Consider the following 21,727-nt stretch of genomic DNA (forward strand, 5'->3'; position numbering starts at 1 on the left):
TTTGAATAGGCGCAAACTTATTGTTTGTGCCGTTGTTCTCTCATTTGGAGTGTTGTTGATTTTTATTCACACTCTTGCAATAGTCCTGATGAGGAATAATTGTAATAAGGAATAAAAAAAGAAAAAAATAGTAATAATGACAGATTTATTTTATCGAGGTACAATATATAACCCACATCTAGATTACATCATCTTTTATGCACACAAGTGAGATGGAGTGACGACATTATGTATAACGCAAGTACGGGTATTCAATCAAATCTAGACAAGTTTTCTTTGCGAAAAACAAATTACAATCAGAATTTCGTGTTACTTTCACGAGAAAGATTACACGCCCATCTTTCTTAAGAGCAGAAAGTCTAGCAGATATCCAAAAATTCTCACGAGAGAACAGACTACAATATGTCTCGACAACTCCGAAGCAAGAATATCTGACAGGGGCAGGTACTTCATACCCCTCTTAGCAGTAAAGTGGGGAAAGTTCCAAGGATATTGTACATCTTTTCGTGCGAAGCGACATTTGGCTTTCTGTACGACATCCACGCACGCAGAGGCTGACAAAAGTATGTCCATTCCTGTCACTAAAATCCGAGCAACGTCTACGCCGACAGCGCACGCCAGACCGATCCCAATTCCGCCTTCCTTCCATTACCTTACCCAGCTCTCTGCACGTTGTTATGGGCGAGAGAGGAATCATTTGGCAAAGGCTACAAGTCTGTCTGACCAAACGATCACGTAGCCTTCAAAGGAGCATAGCTACGACAACGAGAATACAAGAAAAATAGTACTGAATCAGAAGAAGCTGAACTTCGGCGTTCAGTCCCTGTCTATGCGGAACGCCAGTTCGTCTGCTTCTTTTGCAGGAGTTGTGGTGACGTCAGAATGCCGAGCTCTGATTGACTCTGATCCCCGAGGCAGCTAGCATTGAGGTCTACCCACTGTCCTTTTGACGTGACCACAATCCCTGCAGAAAGAAGCAGACGAACTTGCGCTAGACATACACCGTTTCGCACTAAGTCCAAACGCAGCCGGGATACGATCCGATTCAGCCAATAGGAAGCAGCGCTAAACGTGAATCGTCACTGTGTTCGTCAATAATGCCCCTGAATCCTGAGCTTTTTTTTTTTTTCTTTGTGTGTGTGCGATTGATTGAGCCGGCGATTGAAAACTCACAACGACGAAGCTTCGTGACGGTGCACATGCTATAGTGCTGTGAATGGCCTCTGTACAGGTTTCAGTATCTTTTTCCCCGGCAGGTGTGCTACTTAAGGCTGGTTCACACACTTGCGTTTGGTTGCAAATGGCTGCGCTTTGACCGTTTTTAAATCTCTTCTGACTCACGACAAGTTGCGCTGCTGCGCAACCGGTCATAAGCAGCCGCAAGGCAGCTGAGAAAGTGGTTGTAGCGCAAGTGGTTGTAGCGTTGTAAAGCAAGCGTGTGAACCAATTTTTAGAATACGAAGGATCAGCATATGACTGGCGCGTTTCAGTAGCTATTGCCCGGCAAGCGCCGCGTTGTCGCCGAGACGCGAACGCTCAACGAAGGCAACAGCCAGCCTCCCCCTGCTAAGGGAGTAATCTCGATTAGTTGGTCGACATGGGACGTCTGCGACAATATTTTATGATCTGCGTGAGCCCGCGCAAGGATACGGGCGGTGCTCGAAAGATTGGAGCTACGGCGTCCCTGTCATTCTCTTTTTCCCGACGTGGGGAAAAAGAGGATGATTTGAAATGGCAAGCGAGTCGCTATGTGCTCTCCATCCATGTATTAGATGCAATCAAAGAGCTCCGAAACTATTTTTTTCAAATCGCCGTTGTGCTCGGGCACGTGGTGCCAAACTTCCGTATAGCGCAGCTCCTAATGTTCACAAAATGATGCCATTCCGCATAATGATACATAAAGGAACATGCTGTAGATAGGTTGTATCTCGTGTATGCTGCTGTCGGTATGTAGTAAACTATACGAGAGACCGTCCTGGTTCCAGTATTTTAAACCGGATTACCTCTTCGGCTTGAAATCTGGCCTGACCCCCATCTTCTAATTATTCTGTTGAACTCCTCGGTCTCAACACTGGGCTAACACGTCTAAATCCCAAGCTCAGCAGTCTAACAACACGAGGTAGTCAGTCATTAATTAGCTAGGTAACAATCCATGAAGCGCGAGCAATTTTAAATTATTTTTGGTATTTGTCGTGCAACGGACAAAAGATGGCATTCTCTCTGAACGGCATCAATGGTCCCAAAGCTTCCATCACGCTTAAAAAGAGCGTTGGCTTAACACCGCAGACCCCAATGAACCCTAATAATTGTTTTCCCAGTCCACCAGACACTCTTTAAGTAGTCAATAGCCTTACGTAGACTGATTGTCGTCAGCTAGCGCCGGCACTCCGTTTCTCTAAATCGTCCCCTGTCTGTTTATCGCTAAATGTCCACAGTTGACCACCCTACCCCAGAGAGGGTCTACACCTTCTTCTTGTCAGCGTCCTTGGCAACGCCGTTTATCATTGTCGGATGTGCCCCACTTTGCACGAGGCACGTCTTGGTCATCTTGTCCGCGCCGACATTTCGCCTTTTGATGTACGATTGCACGTAGAAGTTGACGAAGAGTCCCAGGATGAGAATCACCTGAGGTATAGCGATGTAGATGAGGACCCGTGGGTAGCCGCAGTCCACAAACATGGGTATCGACGCGTGAGCTATGATGACGACGAAGTGGCCAATCTGCAGCCTGGTCAGGTACCTCTTCCACCAGAGGTACTTCTGCACTGAGGGTCCTAGGCAGGCCAAGAAGTAGTAGATGTACATTATGATGTGAACAAAGGAGTTGAGACAGACGCCAAACACGGCTTGCCCGTCCCCGCCGAACTGCAGGAACATCCACCCGCCGAACACGACAAGAGTGTGATGCAAGACGTGCAGGACGGTGATGTGCGTAAACTTTTTCTTCAACACGAAGAATAGGGTATCCAAGAAGTCGGCTACGCGTACCCAGAGGTACCAGAAGAGCACGTTCAGAAGGCTGATGGCGTGCGGGTCTGTGCTGTACGTGAGGCCCTGACAGAAGGGGCTGTAACCCGCCGCGTAGAACGTGTGGTAGATCATCTGTGAGAGAAAGTACATGTTGGCCAGGACTTGAAAAAGATTGTAGATCATGATGGCTCCTTTGAGCTCGTAGGGATCCCTGTGCTTCATGTAGCGTGGGCCGAGAGACTTGGAGACGTAGAGGTAGGAGGCCAAAATCACAAGCATGTAGGTCGGATTCTCCAGGGTTTCCCAGTTCCTGGTCCGAGGGTCCCGAAGGGACAGCACAGAGATGAGCGGATTCGCCGTGGTTACATTTAGGGTTTCCATAACTGTTCTGTGACGGGCCGTACGGTAGAATACTTGTAGGCACGGAGTCCAGGAGTTATGAAGACAAGACACGCGAGTGGTGTCCACTGCTCGAGTGCTCAGTTACTGAAAGTGTGCGGAAGAGTCACGCGCAACCGCAGCGAGAAGACTCAGGTCTTGACGCAAGTCTGTATAGAACTAGGTCCCTGTCAACAAGCTATATAGGAGAAGCCTAAAGTAAAAAAAACTGCACAAAAGTCTTCATACGAAACAATCACTCGGGAAAGAGTGGTGTAAGTGGGCGCTAAAGTGAGTTCTCCCCCGACACACGTTACGGAGACAAAGAAATAAAATGCGACCTTGAGGCGGGCTGTCTTCTCTCTCAGTGTAGTGTCCCTTACCAAAAATAAGTTTAAAAAAGCAGTTACTCGTTTGTTCGTCTACAGATGATGTGTTGCTGAAATTCGTTACCATCCTGCAAATGAAAGAAAATACTGTTTTGTAATAAAAAAATAATAAATCTTACCTTTGGATTTGTTAAGATTTCAGTATTATATTTAGCAGCGCTAAGCCGCGGATACAGACTACGAGAGCGGTTACGGTTTCACAAAGTAATCTTAAGGTGTTTGGTATATTTTTGTAAAATGTGTAGAATGCACTTATATGCCTTTCTTTTTAAATACTGATTAAATTTACTTGTCTGATAACAATTCAGTGATCTTCATTGGCATTCATAGTGATAAACAGTACCCTTTTATGTGTAAATAACGTAGATTCTTAAAGGAGAAGTCACAATGCAGCGACAGATTAGAGAGTTTTAGAATAGGGGGCCCAACGCTTTGGGAAACCCAACACTTTGGGGTACCCAACGCAACGACACCTCACACAGCGTGCTTATAGAATAGGGTTTGTGACGACGCAACGCCGCACGCTCGCCTTTTTCACATGCAGCGCCACTGTGGACAACGAATGAACTTCTTAACAGTTAAAACTTATTAAAACGCGAAACATTTGCGCTGAAACGACACTTTATTGTGGCTTGCGGTTCAAATAATAGGGAGGGTAACGCCAGTTGGAACAGCACAGCAAGACCCATCTGCCGACTGTCTCTAAATCAGAAGATTTACTTCTCTGGTCACAAAAGAGTGCACGCCCTCAAATACCAGGCTATCATGTGCGCCAATGAAATTATCTGCGAACTCGACGGGGCCATTCCCCGGTCGCAGGCACGACGCTGGTGGGTGTAGCTTGCTTTTAGCCCATCCTGTAGCTGAAGCAGCACGACAGTTATAGAGAGTTTTATAGTAGGGGGTCCCAAAGCTTTGGGGCCCCAAAGGAATAGGGGCTCAGCACTGCGCATGCGCAGAACCCAAACTCCGTTTGGGGTTTTGGGTTGGCGCGTGCCCCCAAAGTGAAATTCGAGATATAGCGTGGGGCCCCCAATTGCTTGGGGCCGGGTTGTGATCGGCAAACATGGCGGCGCCCTTTCCGCTCGCTTCAGAGCAAATTCGTCATGGTCGTTGCAGTATTTGCCAATTTCATTGTCAATTCATAGTGCAAGCGGCTTTCGCTTTGCTTTATCTCGTTCAAGTCACAAAAAATGAGCGGTTGGCTCGCCCCATTTTAAAGGTCGTACCTGATTCTGGCCGTCCTTAAGCCTAAACATTCGTCGTAACTGTTGACATGGTAACGTATTGCTACTCCGTGGCTAAAGGCTCGTTCACACCACGGTTCACACAAACCCGTTTTTTTGTTTGTTTTTGTTTTTGTTTTTACGTTACGTTACAAAAAGTCACCGGGAAATCTGTGCTCGTATTAAACTGTGCCAGCAGCAGGTCGACTCGGTCGCGGATGGCCCGCGTGGAGAAAATTCTTCCGATTGCTTCGGAGACCCTTTCGGCTATTGGAGTCTATTTCCTGGAATCCTGGAATGGGTTAGTGGAGTACATTTCGCGTAGCACATAAATGTCATTGTCGATCGAGAAACGAACGCGCGCGGGAGCCTTCTCTTCCGCCATTTTCTTCTGGCCTTGGATCGGCCTCAACTCGTTCGGCCATCCCGCTTCGGGTGTAGCCAAAACAATCCATTCCGTAGCGCTCTGATTTGGCGCTTGTTCTCGTAGTAACATAGAGAGTTGAGCTAGCTGGTGCTTAGAATACATACCTAAAACAGCGCACAAGCGCAGGAGGAAGGTAACAAAACACAAGAAGGGGCGCTAACTCCCAACTTATCTATTGTGAAAGAAAGAGAAAGAGGAAGCTTCAGATGTACTTTTTGTCCTTCTTTCTTCTTTTTTTCATCTTTTTTTTTTTTTTTTGTAGTGACCTTATAATGTCAATATTCTCCTTTTCTACCGCAACTTAGTAATGTATGTTTTTATTCTTTCTTCTTTTTACCTTGTGGGTGCGCGTGGCTTCCTCTTTCTCTCTCTTTCACAATAGATAAGTTGGGAGTCAGCGCTCTTTCCTGTGTTCTCTTTTATTCCTCCTGTGCTTGCGCGCTGTTTTAGGTATGGCTCGGTTTTGAATTTTTTTGGGCGTTCGTGTGCGCTTTGACCATCTGCAGCCGAAGATTTGGGCCTTCAACTGCCGAGACTGAGACGAATGCGAGCGCGCATGCTCTGTGCGCAGCTGCACTATATAGATCTGAGCTGGAACGACTTTGAAGCCTTGAAATACTTCGTTTCAAGCTGCAGGTATCGAGCCACGAACGGAATCTACTCCGAGTCACGGAGTAGCAATACGTTGCCATGTCAACGGTTACCGCGTATGTTTAGGCTTAGAAACGGCCAGAATCGGGGACGATCATTAAAATGGGGCAAGTCCACCGCTCATTCTTTGTGATTTAAGCGAGATAAAGCAAAGCGAAAGCCAGTTACACTATTTATTGGCATTGAAATGGGCTAATACTGCAGCGACCATGACGAATTTGCTCCGAAGCGAGCGGAAAGGGCGCCGCCATGCTTGCCGACGCCACCAGGCCCCAAGCGATATGGGGCCCAAGCGCCGACCCAAAGCCCCAAACAGAGTTTGGGTTCTGCGCATGCGCAGTGGTGAGCCCCTATTTTTTGGGGGGCCCCCAAGCTTTGGGGCCCTCTATTCTAAAACTCTCTATTGTCTCCAGTTTTGAATGGATATGTCTCTTTTGAGAGTCCATACAGTGCGGTCTAAGCAGTGGGCCACAAAGGAATTGTGGGAATTCAAAAATTCACCACAACGTTTTAAGGGAAAAGAACAGAATTTATTTTTTTATTTATTTATATAAAATACCCTCAAGGCCATTGGCATTACAGAGGGGAGTGGGGGTTAGTGGCAGTAGTACACTTCGCAGCTCAATCTGAGCAGTATAGATTATTCATGGCAGTCCTAAATAAATGGTCAGGAACAATTGTTGCGATAGATGCGGGAAGGTGGTTCCAATCCACTGAAGTTTTTGGAATGAATGACTCTTGGAATGCATTAGTGTTGCATTTTAGAATGTCTACTTTATACATATGATCAATGCGAGGTGAAATATAAGAAGGTTGATTCAGCAGTCGGTTGTGAAGTAATGAGTTAGTATGGTATATCTTATGAAAAAGACATAAGCGAGCTATTTTACGACGTAAATTGAGGTTAGGCAACAATAGGCTAGTTTTCATTGAGCTCACGCTTGCGGTGCGATGAAAGTTATTAAGAATAAAACGAGCAGAGCGGTTCTGAACTAATTCCAGGGCGTTAGTTAGTTTGGAATGACCGGGGTCCCAGATAGAAGAAGCATATTGTAATTTAGAGCGTACAAGCGTTTTGTACAGAGTTAGTTTCAAAGATGAAGGGGCAAGTGAAAAGTTTCGTTTTAGATAACCCAGCATTCGATTAGCGTTATTAATAACATACTCAACATGCATTTGCCAGGAAATATCTGAGGTTATATACACGCCTAGGTATTTATAAGAAGAGACAGAATGTAAGGGGACATCTTCGAGAAAATAAGAAGAAGGAAAATTACATTTACGCGATACTGTCATGGCCTTGCATTTAGTCGTGTTAAGTTCCATCCCCCCTAATTCACACCACTTTGAAACATGGTTGATGTCAGTTTGTAAATTCAGAACATCCGAGGCGTTAGTAACTTCTCTGTAAATAACACAATCATCAGCGAATAAACTAATTGAAGAAGAAATCGAATTCGGCAAATCGTTAATATAGATAAGGAACAATAGCGGACCTAATACAGAACCTTGCGGTACTCCAGAATGGACGGAGGCGAGCGGGGACGTTTCATCGTTAGCGGTTACAAACTGGGAACGATTAGTGAGAAAACAAGTTATCCAGGACAGAACATTTGCGTCAATGTTAAGACTGTTAAGTTTTAATAGCAGCAGCTTGTGTGAAACTTTATCGAATAGATACGAAAGATACAAACATGAATATGTTGTCTAGACAACATATTCATGTTTGTATCTTTGGACGACTAATCGTGCAGCTGACCCGGTCCACACCATTCGTAACGGCCAGAATGTTTTGTCTACAGTTACTGTTTACTTGTTTACAATTACAGTTAATTGTTTACAGTTATTTCCAGTAATGGCTGCCAGGCAAGCTTGCCTGGCAGCCATTACTGGAAATAACTGTAAACAAGTAACAATAACAAAAACATTGTTTTAATAATGTTAGAAGTCCGACACGGCAGCAACTGCTGAAGAAAGTTCAACGAAGCAGATCAGCAACAAGAAAACAATCTTTCCAACGATTTATTATAAATATTATTTTATTGTAAATACAATATTGAAAAAATACGTCCGAGTGAGAATGAACTCGATCTTTATTGTTCAACGAACTCCCTGTCCGGCGCTGTAAAAATATTTCTGACGCTCTTCTCAAACATTGCGTGCCACATGGCTCAATACTGGGTCCTTTACAGTTCTTCGTCCATATAAATGGCATACACAAAAAAAGTGAAAGCCGTTTACAACTCCCTGTAGCGCCGAATTGGAGCGCAGCTCTTGAGGAGGAGGAGGGAAGGGTACTGAGGGGAGGGTAGACCCCTCCTCCTCCTCCTCCTCCTCCCCTCATTCTTTAATATGCTCCGGAGGGTCGCGTGACCTCGGGGGATTGTCACGTTACTTCGGGGAGGGGGGGATCACGTTACCTCGGGGAGGCGTGACCTTGGGGGGTCACGTGACCTTGGGGTGTCCGTGGGGCTTACATTGGGGGGTCACGTGACCTTGGGGTGACCTTGGGGGTCACGTGGGGGTGACCTTGGGGGTCACGTGACTTTAGGAGGGGTCCGGTGACCTCGGGGGGTCATGTGACCTTGGGAGGTCACGTGACCTGGAGGGGTCACGTGAGCTTGGGGTGACCTTGGTTACGCCGACGGCGACGGCGACGCCGCTCAAGCCGGAAACGGGCGCCTAAGAGCTGCGCTCTAATATACCATTTACTGAATATTTAATACTGTATGCCGATGATACAAATGTATGTTTTTCTGTGGGCAATCTTAGCGAACTGGAGACAACAATAAAAAAAATATTTAATTGAACCTTCATGCTGGCTGGTGGCTAAAGGTTTATCTCTAGATACAGAAAAAAAACAAAATATGTAATATTTTTCTCAATAAATTGCGCCCACAATACACATATCGAACTGCAGTTCGAAAGACCACTAATTGAGCGTATCAATAATCCTAATTTTATTAAAGTGTAATTTAACGAACGCCTCAATTGGACACACCATGTAAATAAAATACGAAATGAAATCTCAAAATCAGTAGGCCTAATTTCACCTGCAACGCATCTTTTACCGGAATGGCTGAAGTACCAACTATATTATGCGCTGATATATACCAAGGTTTACTACTGCTTTCTTGTCTGGGTTCTGACAACAGGGTTCAGACGACAAAGAAAAATATCACACATCTATATTTACTACAATAAAGAAGCCGTTGGTCTAATGCAATTCTGCTTATGATGTACATACAGCTCCGCTTTTTGAGAAGTATACACTACAGCAGCCTAGCTATCCATCTGCATGCACCAGACCCGACCACCACGACAGCACTCGAAATGACAAGTATATACTTCCCAAAATCAGGACAAACATGGGCAGACAAACACTCTCATGTCAACTTCCAAACTTCCTTAATACAAACAGTTATCTTCATACACGTATTACATCAAGTATACCACTTAACACGCACAAAGCATTGGGGAAAAAAAACTCGGCTTCCCACAAATGTTACACACTGATCTTAAATATCTGGTTTTATCATCTTTGCTATCTCTGCTTTTCTGTGTGCTTCCTTGTAGTATTGTATAGTTTTATACAGACTTGGACGTAGTTCAACTACTCTACTCAAACTACTGCGGTTTAACTACTTTTTCGAGTAACTTCGTAACTTTCAATTACAACTTGGTTTGGGTAATTTGTAGTTTAATTTAACTACTTTTTCAGGTAACTTCTACTCAAATTACTAACTACTTTCGAAATTATATAGTGCTAATTTTGCCCATCACGAAAGTTTGAGAGCAGAAATGAATAAGACGCCGGCAGATAAAGTGGCATTCCCGAACAAGAGGCCTCTTGTTCGGAAAGGCGTCCTTGGGCCAAGGTGGCGACGAGCAGCCAAAATATAACACCGGCACGCACGAACCCAATCCGGTAATGCACGCAGGCGCCGCGTTTCCAGCTGCAACCCTGAAAGACGGGGACACTCCGAGAGTTGATGTTTTCGTGTTGTCTGTCCTTAGTGAGTTCTGACTCAAGCGGTAGGTTCCACGGGAGGCGCCACTGGAATGACCTCGCAGCTGGGCGCCTGTTCCTATGGTCGCCTTGTCGTCAGCGCATACGCCTTTGCCAAAGCCGGACTCCCCCGCGCACAAACCCTGGCACGGATAATCCGTTCATAAAAGCACGTTCCCGCTTCCAGCTGCAACTGTATACGAGCGACGATGCTTGTTCACGCAATCCTTCGCGTCCTTCCGACCATCCATGCCTGGGAGACCTCCTCTTTGTTAGAAACGATTTACTTGTCAGGCGTGTCAGGCGTATCAGAATATTGTAGTCGCCGGCGAGGATTGCGAGTTACCCTTGGGAGATCATTTTGTTGAACCCGGCGTCAGCGGCGAAGTATGCTTCTTTTCATCTTCTGTTAAACCAAAACAATTTTTTTTCACTAGCGAAGCACTAGCACTACAACGGGACGCGCAGTCGTCCGGATGATCTCATCGTCGTAACGCGAAACTTAAACCCTTGACGGTCTGGTGCACTCGCTCAGCGTACTCTCAGAACGACGTCGGAATAAAGAGGTGCCAGTCATAACAATCTCAACTTGACGAAGAAAAAAGAAAAAAGGAGGAAAGTTTGTTATAAAAGACCCTCTACCCGAGGCAAACCTCACGTGTTTAGTCATGGGCACCTAAGATGCCGACACTCGCTAACCCGACCCTGCACAGCCTGTTTCTCAAATTTAACGCTGCCGTTCCATCCAGCCCGTCGGTGGAACGTCCATTTAACTTGGCTGGGGACGTCTTTAGAAGGAAACGGGGAAAACTTTCCTATCAATAACTTTGAAAGTCGATTGCTTCTGCGAGCGAATAAACTATTTTGGCAAAAACGCAAGCCATAAATAGACTGCATTTATTTTAGGCTCGCAGGGTTTTTCATTGATCAAAACTGCTGTTCATTTTGCTACCACAAAAATATAAAAAGTTATTTCGAAAGTAACTTCAAAGTAACTCGCTGATTTTTACAGTAGTTAGTACTTTACTTAATTACCATTACAAATGCGTAATTTCTCCTCTACTCCAATTACTTTTGGCGTCGATACTCAGTAACTTAACTTAACTACCTTTTTTGAGTAATTCGTACATGTCTGGCATTTTTTCTTGTAACGAGCATCATCCGAGAGGCTTTCTGCGAGTTACAAACGGAGGGCAGCCCAACGCAACGTTACTAGAACAAAAAACGTTGGACCAACTTGCATCTACCAGTCAGATTCAGAACACTTTGGCATCGTTCCGTTGTATCGGCTTTCATTGTTTTTGTTACGTTTTGTTTTTTTTCTTTAGGCTGCCATTGCTAAAAAAATCGTCAAAAAAGACGAAACACATGCAAATTGTAGTGTTCGACCGACGTAGGCAGCAGCGTTGATGACAGTAGCTGTACAAGTGCTTGGGGAATGTTTTTATTCCATGACTTAACTAAGTGAAAAGCGCCGGCGTTCCGCAATCACGTTAACTTATAGCATCTTATCAAGAGAGGGTGCGTCCCGGAATTGGAAGCAAGGAGGAAAGGGGGAAAGGGGCGCGTCACATGGGCTTTCAGTACACGCGCAAAATACAACATTCTCCTCCACCGTTAATGACAGGCATATCCGGCAATTGCGACAAAATCAATGATAAATTATTTTATTATGCAAAAGGTAAAAGAGAATAGAGGGGAGGCAAAATAAGGATGGGTGTCAGTCACGCTTACTATATCCTAAATGAATTCTATTGGCGAGGCGACCGCAAAACGGTGTTTTGGCCCACACTGGAAGTGAAGACATTTCAAGATGGCGGCGCCCCTGTGAAAAAGGTCTACACGCCGTGACCAGGGAACGTAAAATTCCGCTGATCTTCGTGCGCGAGGAGGATATCGCCGCCCCTCTTGACTCGCAGGCTCTGGTGCCGGTTAGCAGCCAGGTCCATGCTGAATGGAGTTGCAAGCCGGCTGGCGTCTGGTTGTACCTCGGGCTCCCGGAAGGGTGCCAGCGGCGTGAAGATGTCGTCTTCTGGTGGCACGCGAACAATGTGGTCCTTGTTCCGCACCCACAGAAATACACCTCCTGAAGTTGTAACACACAAGCTGTACGACACTGATTCTGTTTGAGCAATAACAGTGGCTCTGAACCACTTCTCACCGCGTCTGAAGTTTCGGACTTGACTTTCACGCTATTGCCTATCGCAAAATGCTTTCCGATCCGGCCGCTTTGACGCCTTTGTAGCGTCTGACTAAACTGCTTCGAAGAAAGTTGCTCTGGGATTGATGGCTATAGAACATTCAGCCGGGTGCGGAGACACCTGTCAAGTAACAGCACGGCTGGAGCTTCACCGGCTGTTGAGTGCGGTGTGATCTTATAAGCAGCACAGGATTAAGACATTTTGGGGCCCTGAGCTCAGGCTGTTATGAGGGCCCTACTGTTGACAATAATAATGACCGTGGTGTTGATGATAATGGTGGTAGGAGGTAACGATCATAACAGCATGTATATTTTAACACCTTGTGAAATCTAAATATTTATTCCTGGTAATATTTTCTTCGAGCATTTTCTCGATTGTTAGGTTCAATAGACTTCATAGATTATCACGCTGGCATGGAAGCGGAGACGGTTTTTGTTTATAATGTGCTTCGCAAAATATCAATCGATCTGGCACATTATAGAGTAATCTTGAGGTAAAAAAACTCAAATCAACGAAATATCGATGAAAATATTTAGATGTGTCGATCAGATTTCAGCACCTTCATACTCTAAAGAACTTCCGTTAGATGGTTACCTCGTTCCTGAACTTGTTTGACTAGAACTTCAACTCGATTTATTGGGTACATGCCTGGGCCAGCTTCCACAAATTTATCATATTGTAGGCTTCTGGTACATGTGACCTTCTTGCTAGGATGTAGCGTCACAATTACTCAGATATGAACTGAATTAGGCAGCAACCGAAAGGAGGTCTTCCAAACTCACATTATAAATAAGAAAATTAATTTTGCTTCGCCTAAATTGCATGCCTTCGCTCTTCAACAACCACTAAGAAAATCTAGACTATAGAGCACTGATCCTTGTAATGGTTCCGAATTCTTGGAAGTTGTCTGACAAGCCCTTTGTCCATTAATTACTGACGTGAACAGTAAAAGAGGGAACACAGGCAAAAAAATGTTTCAGTAGCTAAAGCAGCTTTTTTGTTGTTGTTTCGCGACCGAGTTATTAGCGCTTACCGAGGACATATTTCTAAACATTTGATTATGGTCGCAGTATCTTTCGCGTCACTGCAAGTTTATCGAAGAGGAAGCTGTCTCTTCAACAGCGAGTGCGACGACGCACGAGTAAAAAAACAGGGAGCCTAGACCTGCAGATCATGGCTCCCTGCGTAGGGTGGCAGCCCTGGCAGCTGCCACCCTACGCAGTAAAGAGATTTGAATCTTGCACCGCGTTCAATTTGGGCAGCTGGAATCAGACTTGGACGTAGTTCAACTACTCTACTCAAACTACTGTAGTTTAACCACTTTTCCGAGTAACTTGGTAACTTTCGATTACAACTTGATTTGGGTAATTAGTAGTTTAATTTAACTACGTTTTTCAGGTAACTTCTACTCAAATTACTAACTACTTTCGAAACCTAATCCTTTTTCTTTTTTGTCACAAAAGTTTGAGCGCAGAAATAAATAAGACGCTGGCAGATTAAGTGGCATTCTGAACAAGGGGCCGCTCACATTCCGTTCCCACGCACTTATACTCGGCACCCGTAGAAACTGCATCACAGGCGTCCTTGGGCCAAGGTGGCGACGAGCAGCCAAAGGCGACGAGTAAAAACGTTTTATTTTTTACTTTTTGCTAGGTAACTTCGGTTTTTGCAAATACAAATACAAATTCAAAGAAATTCTCAGAAAAATCAAGGTTATATTTTCAAATTTCGGTATCTACACTCTGTCTTTTTGAACGGGGAAAATATTTCCAATGGTTTTAATAGTATTCTTGTTCCTTCTAGGTGCAGAAATTCAGACTGCAGATTCATAATATACGAAGCACAGTTAAAAGCAAAAAGTTTTATCTCAGAGTTTGGTGAAATCATTGCAGTATTCGTATTAGTCGTTGGAAGGAAGAGTGCTCACTCGCCTTGTCAGATCAATGTCCGGGCACCCACTCTAGAGCAGTACGTTGCCTTGCAGTCACTGCCCATAAAAAACTTTTGAGGAGCGTCTCAAGAACCGGTTCCTTCAGACGCCGGTTTGTGGTTCCTGAAGGCCTACCAGCATATTTTTGCTTGTTTTAAGCCTGTCGTTTCGAAGTAAACTCTACGTGTAACTTCGCTAAAAGGTTGCAAAAAATGTGTGTACCATGCGTATTGCTTGAGTAGTCTGACAACGCTTACTTAACTTCGCATTGTCAATTGTCTGTAAAAACTTCAAACGAACCCCAGTACAAAACAAAAAAGAAAAGTTCAATGTCGTTTTTTTTTTTTTTTTTTTGTCGAGTTTTAATTTGAAGATTTCAACGTGACCGCCAGCGTCGACAGCTTTGCCCCCTCTGACAAGGGGCATGGACAGCCACTTTATGTTTTGTGGCTCTGACACTCTCTTGTATCAAATGCCAGCTTGTGTGAAGACGGGAACTTTATAGTATCCACATCTCCCTGCTGGAAAAAAAAGGAAAGGGAATGAGAAGGCCGAAACGCCAGAGGAACTTCGGAGTGTTCCTTCTGCATTTGGTCTGAGCAGCAGAAATTTAAACGCGATTACTTTCTTTTTTATGTTAAGTGCCAACGCGGGTCTCCCAGATAGCCTGGAGCCCAGGGCTGCAGCTCACTTAGCTTGTACTGTCAGTGGGAATTTGGCCTGCGACAACGTGAACGCTGGCGGAGCAGGCAAAATGCCGCATGGGGCGCAGCGGTCGCCGCGGTGTTCTGGGAACGAGACTCGACGGACTGGTCCACTCTGTAGAAGCGGGGGGGGGGGGGGGGGGGGGGGGGAGGGGGGGGGATTAAGACGGAAGGGAGACATGACGAAGGGCCGGCCATGCGGCGCGGCATTTCGAAGCGGTTAGCAAAATACGCCGACTTATGTTTTTTAGGTATTTTTATTGTTCCCTTGGTAAGGCTATCCCGGTTTGCTTCCGTTCTGGCGCTCATACCTTAGCATGAGTTTGTAAAGCATTGGGCATTACCATCAGTTCTTTCGCAATTTAATGGTTCCAACTTGATCTCAGTTTACGGTTCGCGGTTCGGCCTAACAAATATATAACTAAAAGTAAACGTATACCTTTCCCTCACATATCTGTAAGAAATGTTATACCACATTTACAGCCCACATGTTCATTGTTTTGTTTCAGAAATATAAAATAAATTTAGCAAACACATGAAAAGTAAGCGCCGAATTTCTGTCAAGTGCTGGACGATGGGTTTATCACAAGTTGTCGCGAAGACTGCTTAAGTTTGTTAGTTTTTATTCGGGTGTTGGAAGCATGGGATATACTTTTATCTTTGTTTTAGCCCGACTTATAATATAAGCTGATCTTGAGGCGACTCACAGACGTTGCCGTAATGTCACGGGTGCCACTAGAGTATAGAACTAGTATATGTGCTCTGCCACGGGATGGACAAAGTCAAATAACTATAGCTTTTAGATTTCGATACGCACTGAACACTGTAAATCGCATCGTGCGAGCGTATAGGAATGAAGGGCGTGTAGCTGATGAGGCGCACCGGCGAAGACCCCGTTCAACGACTCGTCAGGAGGACGAGCGGATTGCTAGCGCAGCTTTTGACCAGCCAAGTATAACAGCAGCAAAAATACGACGGCAGTTGGGCCTTCAAGTTTCGCTCCGAACTATCAGGCGGCGGCTTCACGACGCAGGGCTTCGGAGTCATATTGCATGTCAAAAACCGCTCCTGACTTCACGCCACAAGGAGCAAAGACTTGCATTCGCAGAGGCCCAACGGGTCTGGGATGCCAGCGGCTGGGCCTCAGTCATCTTCACTGACGAGTCTACGTTCACGTCTGAATGGGACCAGCAGAAACCTGTGTGGTGTCCTACTTGCAAACGGTAAGACCGAAAATCCCATACTGAACATATCTTGGCCTTCTCTCTTCTAGCTGAGTGTATAGGTGTTGTTTTATTTTTATACAGGTATGACCCTCTCTACGTGCAAGAAGTGCCATCGAGCGGTCGTTGTTCGGTCAGCGTATGAGGGGCCATAACTGCGCAAGGACTGGGTCCACTCATGCGAATCGACGGAAGGCTGACGTCGGAGAACTAACATGACATACTCTGTTATACCTTGCTTCCTTTCGCCTTGGATGGTCAGTTCTCCGACGGCTGTTTTATCTCGCAACAAGATAACAGTTCATTTCCCACGGCTGGCCGGGTGCAGAGCCTGCTCGACGGCTTAGGTGTAAGGCAATTGACATGGCCAACAAGGTCGCTGGATCTAAATGTCATCGAGAACACACGGGGACTAAAGAAACAGAATCTTTTGACGCGGGACCTTCATCAGGCTTCTTCAGAAGTCCTTTGGGAAGCAGTCGAACAAGAATGGACCAACCTCCAGTCCATTCCGAGCCTCGCCAGCAACCCTCTATGAGCCCATACCCACGCGCCATCGAGAGGTAATAAGCACTGAGGGAGCGAGAGTGCGCGGTTAGTAGTGTCGGATGCCCACGTTTTTTTCTTTTTTTCGTTTTTTTTAAGCTTACTGGAAATAATTTCTGGCTAGTTGTGATTAGGAATCGAATTATTCTTTCAATATATTCTAGGACGAATCAATTACTTTTCGTGGTATGAGGAAACAAAGACTACGCTGAAGACAATGTTTCTGTTCTTGCAGCCGCAAAATTCCCGCGCACACGCACACAGAATCCGACACAGAAAAAACTATCCTTATGGAGTCGTTTTTTACCTTGGGCGGTCACAGTATTATTAGGAAAACTTCCATGCTACCATATATTGAGTGCACGCCTATAAATGAACTATTAGTCATTCTTAACTTTCTTTCCATGATCAAAATTAAACAGCGAAGCGTTTGACCCCTTGAGGAACTACACTGAAAATTTACGAAGAGAAGGCGAAAAAACGCAGGAAAAATATTGCGCAAAAAAGAGCTTATCTGATATGACATAGAAGGCCATTCTAGCGCGAGAAGCGTTTGTTTTGACTCGACCTCCCCCGACAGCGAAACCTGGACTGCTCCCGTAGCCTCTTCCCCAGCGCGAAAAAGCGAACGCAGCGCTGCATACGGCAATTGTTCCCCGTGGCCGCTCGCTCCGTTGTTGCAGGTCAAATTGCCTCTGACTGTACCTTAATCCAGCCCTGCCTATAAGCTAAAAGGAAATCTGCCAAAACAGGTTCACTGAGGCGACAGGGTCCTTACGTAGAGCTGCTTTCAACGATTAAACAACGCGTTGCATTTGTCCGTTACTATTCGGATGATACGGTGCAGTGCGAATATGACAGGTACCGATGCTGCGCATGTAGCTTGTGAATTCAGCCGACGCAGACTGCGGATTTTTGTCTGACGCAATATTAAGCGTTTCCATGGGAAGCCAAAGCGGCAGAAAAGTTCGTGTAGACAGTCAATAGTTTTCTCTGTAGTCGTCAGTTTAATTTGAAAAAAAAAAAACGTTTAGTAGTTAGATATAACAGTTTCACGGGGAAGTGCCCGAGTTGCAAACGATTATTCATCTACATCTAAGGTTACTTCGCCCGTTAGTAGATCCTTTCAAGATCCGCCGCCCCTGCCCCTAGCTCCGAGAAGACCTACGGACACTGGTGGTTTAAGAAACGGTGGAAGCGGCTCGCCTATCGTTTCCCGCTTTCCGCTTCCTGATTGGCTCTTCGGCGTCTTGTTCGGCTAATACCGCAATCTGATTGGCTGGGGAGCGATAATAAGATTCTCGAAACTCGACGCGCCTTGGGTTTCTTAATCTGTCGCAACTTTAGAAATTAAGGAAGAGGAGAGGGCGAGTGTCATGGGGGCATCGGAACATCGAGCTATGGTTGGAAGGATTAGGGGGTAGACGCAAAGCTATCGGGAGTGGAAGTTTGTCTGATTCTTGCACAGGGGTGCGATGATGTCAGAACGCCCAGCTCTTATAAACCGATTGGGGAAAAAAGCGGGTAGATCTCAAGGCATCTAGCATTGAAGTCTACCCAATCAAACCCAATCAAAGATCGGCGTCGTTCTGACGTCACCGCTACCTGCGCAAGAAGCAGACGACTTGCTCTCTGCATAGCCACCTTTGTCTCCACTGCTTCGAACGCGTTCGACCCACCAACAGCTAATTGAATCGCTTAACGGCGATCTCGTTGCCTGCGAGCCGGCAATGGCGTCGTCAACTGGTGTCATGCCGTCATCTTAGTAATAGTTTCAGTACCGACTAGGTGTTCTACACACACAACCGCAAATAGAGTTCTTTCATGTGCGCTTTGCTTACGATCATGATTTGTGAGCATTCTGTTCCTGCCTTTCTTTCTGATTGTGTTCATGAGCGCGACCAAGCGCGTCTCCCGACACGAGCTCTTGGCATTGACAGTGCTATACGGCGGCGTTTTGCAACCTGGTATTTCTTTGCATTTTTTTTTTTTCGAGAGCGCCTGCTGTCGGCATTGGATACTAGAAAGAAAGGCATCAGCCTAAGCAAAGCGCACATGAAGGCACCCTAACCGCAGGTAGCTTCCAGCGCGAGCACGAACGCTGCGGCGGAGTGGGGTAATCGGGACAATAGGTTTGATTACCCGTGGTGGTCATGGAGTTGTTCGGTCCTCGCGTATCTCGACTAAACGAGAATGTAACGCTTTGACGCCACCATGGGGCATAACTCATAACTACGGTTGCTCTGCAGAGGCCTATGAAGTCCAAGGCGTGACGGACATTTCAAGGCGCATCGGTGGCTGATCTTGAATCTCTCCCTAATATTGGTATTGAAAAGAGAAATACAGCTATATATATAGCTATGGCACCTCAAAACACAAGAGTGCGATTATTTTTTAAGGGTAGCTAGCCTTGATTTTATTATACTTATTTATTAGTGTTTTGCGTATACTTTAATTTTAGACTCAGTATCCCTTCGACTCCTACCACTGCCTAATCTACAAACCGACGGAGTCAATTAAACAGCGCCAGAAACGTATATACAGGGCGTCCTAAATACCGGCCCGGGTCTTTAAATCGGTCGCGAAAATCGCTTTTTTTAACCTATCGCGCTACGATGTTGTGCAGCATTGCCCACAAGTAGTGCCTTTTTTTTATGAAATTCGCAAAGACCGAAGTTACTTAGGAAAAAGTGACAAAGAAATAAAACGTTTTAACTCCTATGGAAACGCAACGAAGGCAGCGGCATTTTAAGCTTTCTTGTCTTTTTACTTTTTCCTCGGGTAACTTCGCTCTTTGCAAATTTTATAGAAAACATGCACCACCTGTGGGCAAAGCTGCACAAAATGCCAGCGCGATAGGTTTAGAAACCGATTTGTGCGGTCGATTTGAAGAGCGTGGCCGCTATTTTAGACACCCTGAACATTCATCGTCACTGCGCTCATCGCCTTTGAGCGTTCGCTATCACCAACTAAGACAATCACTCAAATTGAATACAAAATAATACCGCTTTTAAACAATTATTGTGACACCACCGCATACCGTTCCTTCAATGTTTTATGTCACATTGATCAGCATGATCTGGGAGGTTGTCCCCCTACAGGTCTACCTCGATTAGAAACACCGTACAGAAGCTCGTAATTTTCTCTTTAACATCGAATTGATCCGCTTGTTTTGTTTGCTCACCATTAAAAATTATCAAATGAATGATTTTTCCTTAGTAAACCAGGCTATATGAAATAAGGGTACTTACACGGGCGAGGAAGTAAGCTCGTATTTCAGGTGTTAACTAAAGGGACACTGACAACCCCCATAATTTTTTCAGAGCGCAGCTCTTAGGGGCCTGTTTTCAGCCTGAGAGGCGTCGGCGTCGGCGTAACCGGGGGGGGGGGGGGGGTCACGTGACCCCCCCCCGAGGTCACGTGAACCCCCCCCCCCCCCCGAGGTCACGTGACTACCCGCAGGTGACGTGACCCCCCTCAGTACCCTTCCCTACTCCTCCTCAAGAGCTGCGCTCCAATTCGGCGTTACAGGGATTTGTAAACGGCTTTCATTTTTTTTTTGTCAGGCGATTTATTAGGGTGTCAAAAGGCTGCCCAATCAATATTTTGCTACAGCGTCACATATCGTTTTAATAAAGTAAAACAACCCAAATGCTCAAATACGAAACGTAAACTGGACTGGGGAGGAGAGAGAAATATAGAAGAGGAGAGTTGGCGGAAGTCACGTGGCTGTGATACTCTTTTTTCCCCAATTAACGAATTTGCAGTTTCTTAGAAGCCACAAAAAAATGGGTATGATATGATTATAATGCAATTAAATGCAAAGGTGCAAGCGAGCTGAACAAGAATGACGAAAATAATCCCTGGAGAAGGGGAACAATAGGGACAAAGGACAAATCTCCAAACACAGCTAGGTGATGATATTTCTTTTCTATAGTTAATATTGTCTGTGTGTGCCTTCGATGACCCACGACTGATTATTTCTGGTGGTTGTGTCTAAACCATAGAAAGCGGCATGTGACCACGGAGAAGAGAGTGAGCGCGACTCAAACCGGCCAGTTCTCAATCGCCGGTATTCGGCCGGAAAAAAAACGAATTTGGAGCCGCGAAATGCGTTCTGGGTAGTTGGGTCTTCATATATCATGCACTAATGCCACTAAACCTTGGCGAGCATAAATACCCTGTCAGTGTCCCTTTCAAGTTTAAACTGCGGTAAGATGACAGAGCCAAAAGCTGACGGATGTGAGTTTGTTCGGTGCGCGGTAGACGTGATGTGCAGCTGCTTTTTGACGACCTCGGGCTTCTTCGTGCTCGCTGACGCAGGTATAATGTGAAAATGTGAAGGCATGAGACTTTACACCCTTTTTGCGCAAGCTTGCTCTGGATCATCTAGATATTAGCACCTGTGAGACAGCATCAGCCGTATCGCCGTACCGGTGCTCGGATTCCCGGAAGTGTTAGAGGATCGATAGAACTTTGAGTGCTCCTAGCATGAAATTTTCGCACTTTCTTAGCTTTGTTTGAACGTTGGAATATCTGAGGATCGACGCGTAATGTATGGTTCGGACGTTGGGCCTAGGGGAACTTGTTTCAGACCTAGGTAACTGCGTAATTACAGCAACTTATAGTGAGGAAGCTCCTGCGATCTTTCAGTTTTGGTCTAATTAACAATCTTACGATAAAACGTCTAGCATAAAATATTCGCATTTTTCTAGCTTCGTTTGGACGTTGCATTGTCTGAGAATCGAAGCGAAAGGTATACATCGCTTTAGGGCCTAGGGGAAGTTGTTTCAGCCCTGCGTCAACGAATAACCATAGCAACTTTTAGCGAGGAAGCTCCTGCAATCTTTAACTTTTTGTGCCTACTGACGATTCTACATTCGATCGCAATACTTTTCTGAAGTGAAAAGATGGCGCTTTTTTAATTCACGCGCACGCGAACTCTTATAAAGTATTCGATCCAATCATTCAAAAAAACGTTCATTGCTTTTGCTCATAAAACAGTTTATTTGTCCCTTTGGAACTTAGAACACAGCAAGTCTTCATTTGAGTTATCAGTGCACAAAATGTTGT

The 21,727-nt window shown here is 45.4% G+C and overlaps 1 protein-coding gene across 1 annotated transcript; it reads right to left on the reverse strand.

Moving 5' to 3' along the window:
* Nucleotides 1–2,460: 2,460 nt before the first annotated feature.
* LOC115316307 (elongation of very long chain fatty acids protein 4-like) lies at nucleotides 2,461–3,351 on the reverse strand. Its single transcript, XM_029975707.2, has one exon. The coding sequence runs from the start codon at nucleotides 3,349–3,351 to the stop codon at nucleotides 2,461–2,463; it is 891 nt and encodes a 296-aa protein (XP_029831567.2).
* Nucleotides 3,352–21,727: the final 18,376 nt, after the last annotated feature.

Source organism: Ixodes scapularis, unplaced genomic scaffold, assembly GCF_016920785.2.
Source record: "Ixodes scapularis isolate PalLabHiFi unplaced genomic scaffold, ASM1692078v2 PGA_scaffold5__190_contigs__length_132052651, whole genome shotgun sequence".
In the NCBI taxonomy this organism is placed as follows: domain Eukaryota; kingdom Metazoa; phylum Arthropoda; class Arachnida; order Ixodida; family Ixodidae; genus Ixodes; species Ixodes scapularis.

What these genes read in the sequence shown, in the direction of transcription:
- LOC115316307 (XM_029975707.2), bottom strand. Translation starts at nt 3,351, where the DNA reads ATGGAAACCCTAAATGTAACCACGGCGAATCCGCTCATCTCTGTGCTG.